At 35.2% G+C, this 12,031-nt stretch overlaps 1 protein-coding gene across 1 annotated transcript; it reads right to left on the reverse strand.

The window, feature by feature from the left end:
• Positions 1-2,783: 2,783 nt before the first annotated feature.
• On the reverse strand, positions 2,784-7,196 carry LOC129959802 (uncharacterized). The gene has a single exon (XM_056072694.1). The coding sequence runs from the start codon at positions 7,167-7,169 to the stop codon at positions 2,784-2,786; it is 4,386 nt and encodes a 1,461-aa protein (XP_055928669.1). The 5' UTR covers positions 7,170-7,196.
• Between the last annotated feature and the right edge of the window lie 4,835 nt (positions 7,197-12,031).

Raw genomic sequence — 12,031 nt, forward strand, 5'->3', positions numbered from 1 at the left:
TGGTGACACCTATAGTATTTTTCACTATCAGAACGCAAAAGATTATTTTAAAAAATTTAAAATATTCTGGTAGAATCAAAGTTCAGCTTAGAATTCTTTTTGGAAAAATGAAGTAACTTTTCCCTATCAGAATGCAATTATTTAAGGAAATTTAAATGTATTCTAGTCGAATCATATATTAGTTTTATATATTATCCTTTTTAGACCTATTTACTCTTAAGATGGCGACCACACGTCATATGCTAGGATACTGTGCTCTTGAACGCTTCGATTCAAGAAACATAACGGTTTTTTTTATGCAAAATATTATCAGAAATGCTTTGGTGAGAGATCGCTGTGTCAACAAAAATTCCATTCAGTCAGAGAGAAGAAGATTCAAAAGAAATAAAGAAATCGGCTTCAAACATGAAGTTTAACGCAGCATAAAATTAGTTTTAACTACATCCAGATTGATAATCGCTGTGTAAATTCTTGAACATATCTTCCAAAACTGTTATTTCACAAAAACCGCCTTTGCATTATCTTAAAACTCAAAAAATTGACTACTTAATGATGTCAATTTCATTCCAGTATAATTTTTTTCGTTATTTTTAATAAAACATTTAAATGCAATACGCAGTTTTTACTATGATGATTATAAGTTAAATTTTACTAGCTTATGCTTTTTGAAAAAGAAGGTTTTGCCAATGATCCTTTAAACTAAGTAGAAAATTCAGTTTTTGGCTTATTTGCCCATAATTACGCTATTTGAATAAAACACCAAATATGGTAATCAAAAAAAGCTGTAGCTATCTTTTAATGTTATGATAAAATTTAAATTCATCCATCAAATCTTTCAATTACAGGATTTTACTAGTGTTAAAATTAAGATTTTTTAAAAAAATGTTTTCTTTGCATATAAACTTCGAAAGAAGATTTCCACTTCCGCCTTTATTTCATAGAATAAATATTTTTTTAATTTACAACCACAGTAATAAATAGCATATTGATTCAATTAAATTCATTTCTTCAGCCCGAAAATCTTCAACTAACAAGGCGATTTTTTTTTTTTGAAATGCACTCCATATTCAGGGATTAATATTCTAAAAATTCAATAATCTGGCCGAACAATCTGTTTGTCAATGGCGGCTTGTTTATATTTAAATTAAGAATCATTTTATTTTTGAACAAAAAATGAAAAAATTTTGTAAGTGTAATGAAATGTGTGAAATACACTTCATGGCTGGAATTGAAAAGCACTATGAATTTCCTGTAGTCATGGCCTTAAAAGAAAATCTTTCCAAAATCATTAAAAGATTTTTTTTTTTTTTTTGCGTATTTATATTGCGAAAAGGAAACTCGATTCAGTTTGATAACGCTTAAAACATTATTCTAAAATTTCGTTTGAAAAGATATCCTGTATTCGAATTTTAACATTATAAAGAGGCATCATGCTTAAAAAATAAACAAATAATCGGGATTATTCTTTCCTTGAGTTTCTTGCATATTAATACCATTTTGCGCTTCTTAACAAAGGAAAGAACACCAAGTAGGTATTTTGAACATTCTTTTCTTTCGATTGGAATCAAAAATCTACAAATCTGATAAAATGACCACATATCAAATTTCATTTATCTAATCATTGTATTTTTTTGATTTATCGAGTTTTTAAGCCACGTGAATAATTTTGATCAAATCCATCTCTGGATTGACCATCAGATGGTCCATCCAAAGATGGATTGGATCAAAATTTCAAAAAATTTAAAATTCTGATGATAAAACATTATGCAAAATTTTCCCTTCCTGGCTCTTTGCATATTATCGCGTTCACGTGCACAGAAAATTATCGTAAAGAGTTATCGTATCCATTGTAAAGTCTCGATCCAAAAACAGGTAGCGATATGATCAAATTTTTTTATTTACAGCTTTAATACATAAAAACAACTCTTTCTAATCTAGGTTAAATGAATGATGCTATTTACAACACGAAAATTACACAAGAATAGTTCCTCGAACCATTTCGAAGGAAACAACTTTACAAGAACAGCTAACAGGCTGTTGGCGTCTTAGGCTACTCCGGGGGTAGCTCTCGGAATCCACCGAATTTTCTTCGGGTGGAATTCTACGCAGAAGTCCGATTCACACGAAGCTTCTCCTCCTTGGTTCACACGAAGCTCCTCTCCTTGGTTCACACGAAGCTTCTCTCCGTCTTCTTCCGAAAAATCTCACCTTTTATTTTCCTCTCAGACTCCCTGTTACCCAATCACCGTTCAGAACAACCTGAATCGTCTCTGGTCGCCCGTGGGAAAATGTCCATTGATGATTCACCCTCCACCATGGGAAAAATGCAGGACATCTGGAGTGTTTGACACTGTCGCCTTTCGAAGACACGATTTATTTGCCTGGGAAACGCACGTGTGGTTCCTTATCTGGATTAGCACTAAATGGCCAGATGACCGTACTTAAAAGGAGGGTCTTCCATTTGGCAATCTGGAGGCACTTAACACTGTGGGAGTTTCGTTGATGAAGAATGGCCCGGAATGTACATTATCGAGTGTGGGAAAAAGGAATGTCACAGTGGTCACCCAGGAAGAAGCTGATTCATTACAACTCTCCCCCCCTTTGAAAGGGGACTTTTGTCCAGCCTTGGACGAAAGTCACTACTGGGTCGTGGAACCAACTATCCCTTCTTAGAGGCACTCATACAATACAAATACATTTTAAAAAACAATTTACATTAAAACACTATTTACACATTAAAATACCGTTTACACATTAAAATTTATCACTAGATTTTCCTTTTTTTAAAGGTTACAGCGGCTCAAACCATCAGCATTCTGGTGCTTACTGCCCGGTTTATGTGTGACAGTATAGTTGTATGGTTGTAAAGCCAATGACCATCTCATCAATCTAGGGTTGTTACCCGCATTGGTTTTTAGCCAAACTAACGGATTGTGGTCCGTGACAATAGTGAAGTGCTGGCCATCCAAGTAAAATTTAAGCTTCTTTATGGCGTATACTATACTAGCACACTCTTTTTCAGTCGTGCTATATTTCTTTTCCGCGTCTGAAAATTTCTTACTTAGATATAAAATAGGATGTTCCTTGCCTTCGGAATCTAATTGAGACATTACAACTCCCATCCCTACATCCGACGCATCAGTTTGGACTATAAATTTTTTTGTATAATCAGGGGCATGCAAGACGGGTTTTTTTGTCAAACTCATTTTTAATTCTTGGAATGCTTGTTCGCATTCGGGCGTCCATCTAATCTGCTCTTTCGTCATCCTACCTTTCAATGCATTGGTTAAAGGTGCGGCTATGACAGAAAATTTTTCCACATAGTGTGCGTAATAACCCGCTAGCCCAAGGAAAGCTCGTATCTGAGTTTTTGTTTTGGGGGTAGGAAAATCTATCACTGCTTTGATTTTTGCTTCGGCTGGTGTTCGAACGCCTTCTCCTACCATATGTCCTAAATATTTCGTCCGGCTCTGTGCTAGCTGACATTTTGATGGTTTCACGGTTAGATTTGCCGCTCCTATTCTTTTAAGAACCTCGTCAACATGTTTCAAGTGTTCTTCCCATGTTTCGGAATAGATCGCAATATCGTCTAAGTAAGGTACTGCATACTTCTCACAATTCCCTAATATCTCAGCCATCATCTTACTAAAAAAATATGGCGCATTCACCAATCCAAATGGCATTCTTAGAGGGAGATACGTCCCGAAATTAGTTACGAACGCTGCTAACCGACTTGCGTTCTTCGTCATTGGAATTTGCCAGTAGCCCTTCGCTAGATCTAGTACCGTAATAAATTTTGCGGCGGAAACTCTTTCTACTCGCTCTTCTAAATTGGGCAAGGGGAAGTACTCAGTTTTAATTACACTATTTAATTTTCGGTAATCAATACAAGGTCTTGGGGCCTTTCCCGGTGCCTCTACTAACAGCATTGGTGATGTATAGTCTGATTGTCCCATTTCAATTATTTTCAGATCTAACATCTGCTTTATTTCCGATTTCAAAATTTCGGCCTGGCGTTGTGATGTGCGATATGGCTTCGACCGAACCGGCTGATTACTGATCAGTTCTATATCGTGCTCAACTAGATGGGTTTTTCCCGGCTTATTTGAAAAAACTGTTTTATGTTTATGTAACAACTCTTTGAGTTCCCCAATCTGCTCCGTCGTTAACCTCTCTTCTAAGTTGCTACTTCGAGATATTTCCTCGAAATCGTACGCGTTTACGTCTCCCGTCGGGTATGCGATCTCTAAATCATTTTCCGTCTCCACATTCACTTTTTCCTCGTGGAACACTAGATTCACCTCCGCCAATCTTTTATGGTAAGGTTTCAACAGATTAACGTGAAAAATTTGGGGCTTGGCCTCCTTTCCTGTCATTTTCACTATATAGTTCGTTTCCGACAATTGAGATTGAATTTCGCCTGGCCCTATCCACTGTACTGATAGTTTATTCGGCATAGATGCTGCGAGCACCAACACTTGATCACCGGATTTATATTGGCGATGGACAGCATTTTTGTCATACCATAATTTTCTCTTATCTCGCGTCTCCAACATCCTGGTTACTGCTATATCCTGACAACGTCTCATGCGGTTTATTAAGTCGTACATGTATTTGGCTACCGCCGTTTCGTTTTCTTTCGGTGCTACCCAGTGCTCGTATAACAGCACTTCTGGAGTCCTTAGGTTTTTTCCGTGAACCAACTCAGCGGGGCTAAATCCTGTGCTCTCGTGAGTAACCGTTCTCAAAGTTAACAGAGTTGCGGGAAGATTTTTCTCCCAATCCTTCCCGGACTCTAAACATAGTACCTTTAGAAGTCGCTTAATGGTTTTGTGGAAACGCTCTACCGGGTTTGTCTGGGGATGCCGCACAGATGAATGAGTGACTTTTATTCCGAACTTATCAAAAAATTCTGTGGTTAAATAGCTAGTGAACGACGTACCCCAATCACACTGTATCTCACGGGGGAACCCCATTCTACTAAAAACGTTTAACATAGCATTTATCACTGTGATTGACGTAAGGTCTTCTATAGGGATTGCATCCGGATATTTTGAAGACATACACATCGCCGTTAACAAATATCGATTGTTTTTCTCACTAATGGGTAATGGTCCTACGCAATCAATATTTAATTTGCTAAAAATTTCCGATATAACGGGAACTAATTTGAGAGGGGCCTTTGTCTTCTCCCTTGGTTTACCGATTCGTTGACAAGGATCACACGAGCGAACGTAATTCTCGATATCCTTTACACAATTTGGCCAAAAATAATATTTTAGGGCCCTATCTTTCGTTTTAGTTACCCCCAGATGTGCCGACGTCGACTCGTGGCACATCTCTAATATTGCCGGTCTGAATTTTTTCGGCACAATTAATTGAGATCTCGGGTTTCCTAAATGATCTTTTGTTACCCTAAAAAACAATCCCTTTTCCTTTTTAAATCCCTCATGTCCTTTGTTAATGCGTTCCCTACATTCTTCCAAGGTTCCGCAGTCCATTTGAGCCTTTGAAAATTCTTCTTGAGTTATCTTGAACGGAGTGAATAAATCTTCAGCTCCTTCCCCTATCTCAATGGGTGGTAACGATTCTTCTCTCAGTTGCATTTCAGGTTCTATCTCGTTCTTCCCTCCTGTCCCGCTTTCTATTCTCCTTGCTTTTCCATCCCCTTTCGCGTTTTCCCCCTTCTTTTGTGAACGAGTAGTGACAGCATTCACAGTGGCAATACTGATACGTTTGTTAAGTAACTCGGCCGTGGCGTTACTAAGAAGGTAAATTCCTTGATCGAGAGATGAATCAACAATAGCGGCCTTTGTGACGACCTCCCCGAACTCTGGGCTATTGAGCCTTACACGTGCCAGAGGCAAACACCTCAAATCTAAGTCCAATGGTTGTTTCACCCAAATTACCTCACCGGTAAAATCTGCATTACTGACGTAATTTCGTGTTACGATATCTACGCTGGCGCCTGAATCCCGGAGAATTTTAATTTCCGATCCGTTAACGGATCCTTCACTTATATAGGGAGCAAATAATTCATTTTCGTGCGCGCTTCCTACGTGATTTATCTGCTCTGTCGGTTGATTCTTTTTTAATTGAGGGCAGTTTGGCCTTAAATGCGTCGTAGACAGACATTCATAACATTGTAATTGTTTCCGCTGATCAAAATTGTCTCCCCTCCAATTCCTTTGTGGGGCTAAATTCCTCCACGATTTATTTTCATTGGGTTTAGCGTTTGCCATTCTTTCCGTCGCTTTATACTTCTCTTCTTCCTTAGGCGAAAACGGTCTGTTTCTCTCAACCATTTTTCTTTCGGGGAATTTTACAAAGTTGGATTTCGTCCGCACCGATTCGTAGTGGTCTAGTTTCTCGGCTAGAACAAAAGGATCTACGAACTCCGACCATACGTCTAGAAAATGGTCTCTTATCTGGCTCGGGACGCGTTTTTTTATCTGGTCGGTGATTAACAATTTCTTTAGCCCGGTAAAATCCGTTACACCCGATCCCGAAAGCCAACCATCTAAGAAATGTTCCAGATCAAAAATTAATTCCTTCCACAATGCGTTCGGTTTTTTCTGATGGCTCACGAAACGCTGCCTATATGTCTCAGTTTTTATCTTAAATCGTTCCAGCAAAACTTGTTTAATATGCTCGTAATCCTGAGCTTTGTCTTCCGGTTCTTTCGCTATGATGTGAGCCAAATCTAACGGCAATAATGACAGTAGTTGAGAGACCCATTCAGCCTCGTCAATCTCGGCGGTTTTTAATTGCCTCTCTAGTAATGTCAGATAAATTGACATATCAGTTTGGTTACTATCAAACTTAGGCATTAAATGCTTAATATCTCTTCGCGGTCTAGAATTTTCATTTCGGCTTGAATGTGAGCTATTAATTTCCGAGGAATTAGATATTCTTAAACGCTCCAACTCAAATTCCCGTTCGCGCTGCCTTTCAGCTTGTAATTCTGCCTCTACGCCGCGCTCTTTCTCTGTTTTTCGTTCTTCCACTATAACTTCATATCTATCTTTTACGAAGTCTAAGTCAATATCTGGGAACTCTTTAATTTTCCTGATCAGATCTACTACTTTATTTGAAGGGTCAGTCTCGATCCCTAATTCTTCCGTCAGGGAAAATAAATCTATTTTCAACGCTCTGTTTAAGAAAGCCATTTCTTAATTTAATTCTACTTACAAACTGATTAGCTATCTTACTCTCAAAAAAAAATTTAAGCTACACAAAACTCAACTGATTTTAAACACAAGGAACTCCTTTATGTATCAACACTACACATAAAACACAGTTGATTTATACAATACACAAAATAAATTCTATTAAATATTTCACCAGTTTTGAATAATTTACTGAAATCAGCAGATTTCTATTCAACTAATTACTGCAAACTGTCACACAATTTTTCATCTAATACACATTCGATAAAAGTCAAAGTTATCATTCATCGAATGCATTTGGTTCAGCCACTGAAACCTGTGGTTACATTTAGCATTTACAAGTTAATTAGCATCTACAATTTAACATTACTTCTATAACTTATTAACAGAACTTGTACACCAAAATTTTAATCTTTATAATTAGTCCCAACTAATTAAAAATTTCTTTACTGCATTGCTTTAATAGCCAATTCTAAAATGCTACACTGAAATTTCAAATTTTACTTCAGTGATCGACAGTTACTTTTATAATAAATTTACTGCCTCTAGAGAAAGGAAAGTTAGGAAGCACTCACCGGTGTGCAGGAGACTCGGAACACTTCGTCGGTTGGTTGATACCAGGTTGGAGGTAGAGGGAATTCCAATCGAAGTTGAGTCCACTCGTCGAACTTGCGGCTGGAGAATTCCTTTCTAACTTGGGTCAGTACGCTCTTGCAGCTCAGCGATTCTTCCTCGCTTTGAGTTCCACTCGTCGATCTTGAAGTTGGCAATTACCACGCAACTTTTTAAAAAGTAACTTTAACCTAGATATTGTAAGTTTTCTCAGACTAGAAATCTCTGAGTCTGAAACGCAAGTCCAGTTAGCTAATGATAGCTTACCGCGCAAAGTTCTATCAACACCGCTGCCACCAAATATTAAAGCTGTAAAGTCTCGATCCAAAAACAGGTAGCGATATGATCAAATTTTTTTATTTACAGCTTTATTACATAAAAACAACTCTTTCTAATCTAGGTTAAATGAATGATGCTATTTACAACACGAAAATTACACAAGAATAGTTCCTCGAACCATTTCGAAGGAAACAACTTTACAAGAACAGCTAACAGGCTGTTGGCGTCTTAGGCTACTCCGGGGGTAGCTCTCGGAATCCACCGAATTTTCTTCGGGTGGAATTCTACGCAGAAGTCCGATTCACACGAAGCTTCTCCTCCTTGGTTCACACGAAGCTCCTCTCCTTGGTTCACACGAAGCTTCTCTCCGTCTTCTTCCGAAAAATCTCACCTTTTATTTTCCTCTCAGACTCCCTGTTACCCAATCACCGTTCAGAACAACCTGAATCGTCTCTGGTCGCCCGTGGGAAAATGTCCATTGATGATTCACCCTCCACCATGGGAAAAATGCAGGACATCTGGAGTGTTTGACACTGTCGCCTTTCGAAGACACGATTTATTTGCCTGGGAAACGCACGTGTGGTTCCTTATCTGGATTAGCACTAAATGGCCAGATGACCGTACTTAAAAGGAGGGTCTTCCATTTGGCAATCTGGAGGCACTTAACACTGTGGGAGTTTCGTTGATGAAGAATGGCCCGGAATGTACATTATCGAGTGTGGGAAAAAGGAATGTCACAGTGGTCACCCAGGAAGAAGCTGATTCATTACACCATGTGCAAAGAAAAGGACAGACAGATAAAATTCCTTTTGGTGGATTTGGCTCAAAAATCTGATAAAAACCTACAATTTTGGTATAAAATCCACAAACCAAAATTTATCCATTCTTGCAGCTTATGTTTTTGAGGCATCGTGTTCGCTGAAGGACTGACATGATTTTGAAAATAAAATTTGTTCAAATCGTGGAAATTCATAAAAATTTAGGAAGTCGACTTTTTTTTATATTTATAACAGTTTCTTTTCTGTATAATTCCATATAAGAAAAAGTAAAAATGGCTGCCATATTTTTCACAAAATTTTAATTTAGATAGGAGGGTGTTTCAGAAAGTAAGGTAACAAGTTTTCTAAGAGAAAAGGTTTCTTCCCGAAATCAAGACAGAACGTGATACAGTTCAGTAGAAAGTCATTGGTACATTTTTTTAAAAACATTCAGAACATCGCTCTTTATTTCGGAACTAATAACAACATAATAAAAATGAAAATGCTTGTCGCTGTAGAAGCATGTTTTCTATAAGTGTGTGAAATATTTCTCCGCATAAGTGGTTTCCACTTACACAGAGACTCGATTTAAACTAAATTTTTCGCAAATAACAACACCCAATTTCGAATACATATCTGGATTTTCCAGACTGAAATAACTCGATTACATACAGCATTTTGTGATTTTCAATAAACGATTAATGACTTGCAAACAAATGAAAATTTGAATTCCTAATGTTAAATGAAAGTTCCTGTTTTTTCAATATATTTCAAGACATAATGAATTTTTGAAAATAATTTTTATTATGCATCAAAAGTTACAAGTTGAAAGTTATTAAAAAGTTAAAAAATTTTTAATAGAAACTCATAAACATGTTGATGCTAATTGACGGAGCACGATTTAAAATATCAATTCTAAAATTTTATCCATTTCCAACAAACAGTTTCAATAATTTTCAGATCAGTGTGATTTTAGCATATTTAGGGAAGCATCTCAACTTCGCAAAAAAATTACCTGATAGGAATAAAAAAAATCTTTAAAATGGAACGGAAAACAAAGTATACCTTTCAACATTGCTTTAGATTAAGTGGTTTTTTTTTTTTTTTTTTTTTTGTCTCTTTAAAATAAATGCTAAGGTAAAGGGAAAAACGATATATGTAAGGGATTCTATTCTGATGTCATTTCAAACGGAATTTCATTTTGAACAAATGGCAGCCTATTATAATTTTAGAAATCCCTTGTGAGATTTTTAATTAATTTAAAAAGGCACAGAAGCAAAATTATGTACAAAGTGCAAAATGTATACAGTCTGAAATATATGAATAAATGAAATATTACAAAAGCAACTTCTTGACAGTAGATAATGTAGTGTCAATAGATTTTCACAAAATACTATTTTTTATTTCAATGAAACAAAGGTTTATAAACGTTTCGGTAATTTTTTTATTTAATATGCTTTATAGTAATAAAAAATTATTAAAAATAATTTAAAATATCATTTGGAGTAAACGTGAATAAGCAAATCAATAGTATAATATTATTCTTGTTTAATTTAAAGTGGAATGTTTCAGAAAATAAGCATTCAAAAAATTTAAAATCATGCTTTTTTTATTAATATTAATTGCTAAACTTATTCTGAATTTTTCTTTTGTTAAACAATGTGCCTCGAACTATTATTTATCTGTTATTTATTTGTAATTAAGTATATAAATAAAAGTATGGAATTCGAATTCTTGTTTAGTCTTGTTTCATTATCAATAATGAAAAATATTAAAATGAGGAATGAAATGAAATTGAGGAATCATTCAAATGCATATAAGTAAAAAAGTAGCTTTTTCAAATTCCTATTCCGCAGATTCTTAAAAATTAAGATGCTTCCAATTAAGTGTAGAAAAATACGTAGTCCTTTTTATAACTCAAAAATCAATTAAAATTAGGTTTCCAAAAATAAAATAACAAATAGCTTTATGTTAAAGAGATTATAACAAAATAGGATGACTAAAATCAAATTTATTAAAGAAAGAAAGTTTTTACTTTAAAGAAAGTTCGTTAAAGCATTTTTAAAGATTTCTGCCTCATTGAGATTCCTGTCTCATGCAAGAAAAATGGCAGATATTTTTAGAAGAGGAACGATAATGCATCTATTAATTCCATTGGTTACTTCAGATTTCCTTACTGTATACATGTAGATAAAATGTCATTGTTCCCTTGTTTATACTGATTGGATATCACTTCTTCTGAAGTTCATGCCAAATAATTAAGAATAAATGTTGAGCTTGTTATAGCGAGTGCAAGAGACTTAACTCACAAAAAGCAAGCAATGAAAATTACCGTCTCTAATCGAAAATTTAAGTTATTGTGTTATTTTATGCTTTTATAATGCAGATTTCCTTTTTTTAATTACCGTTAGGAGAAATATATTTTATTAAAACAAAAAAAGAACAATTATATTGAAGTGCGAGAACATTCTATATTTCTTAGCATGCTTTTAAATGGCGTGATTTGGACACGCAACCTTCTGATTTGGAGTCAGCCCAGAAAGTTGCTCCCATGTTTAGTCGAGTTCCCAAGTTTCAAAATGTAGACAGAGTAAAGTATGGAAAGAAATACTTTTACTTGTTCGATAGATTTAATATTTTAATTCTTTTTAAGAGATTAAAGAAATAAAGTATCAACGTTTTGAATAAGTTTAAAACAATTCCATAAAAAACTTTCGAGACCATTTATAAAATTTAGTTTATTACACAGTTTAATATGTCCTCTTGATATCTTTAGATTAATTCTTTTAGATGAAAGAATAATCCTTATTTAATGCCGCAATACTAAAAGCAGATACGTGTGCCTTGCTATCTGCATGTCCATTGGAATCTCACAGGGAAGATACCAATTTTGGCCCAAATATACTTTAGGAAGTGGAAACTTGCTCACATTTAGTACCCTTATCTACCATGATATTTAATCATTTCTTATGAATTAAGCATTTAAGTTTGTTAACATTAAAGTAAATATTAAAAATTACATTTTTTTTTAAATGTAAAACTGTTATGTAATATAAAAAGTACAATTATTTAACGTTTCAAGTTTCCTTCTGACCGCCAATTTAATAGCGTCATATCAGATGAACAAGGTCTCCAAAACTCGGTCTCGGTTATTTTAAGTCAAAAAACAGTACCGAATCAGTGCCCAATAAGTATGTCAATTAGAATTAAATA

The sequence above is a fragment of the Argiope bruennichi genome, chromosome X2, assembly GCF_947563725.1.
Source record: "Argiope bruennichi chromosome X2, qqArgBrue1.1, whole genome shotgun sequence".
Taxonomy (NCBI): domain Eukaryota; kingdom Metazoa; phylum Arthropoda; class Arachnida; order Araneae; family Araneidae; genus Argiope; species Argiope bruennichi.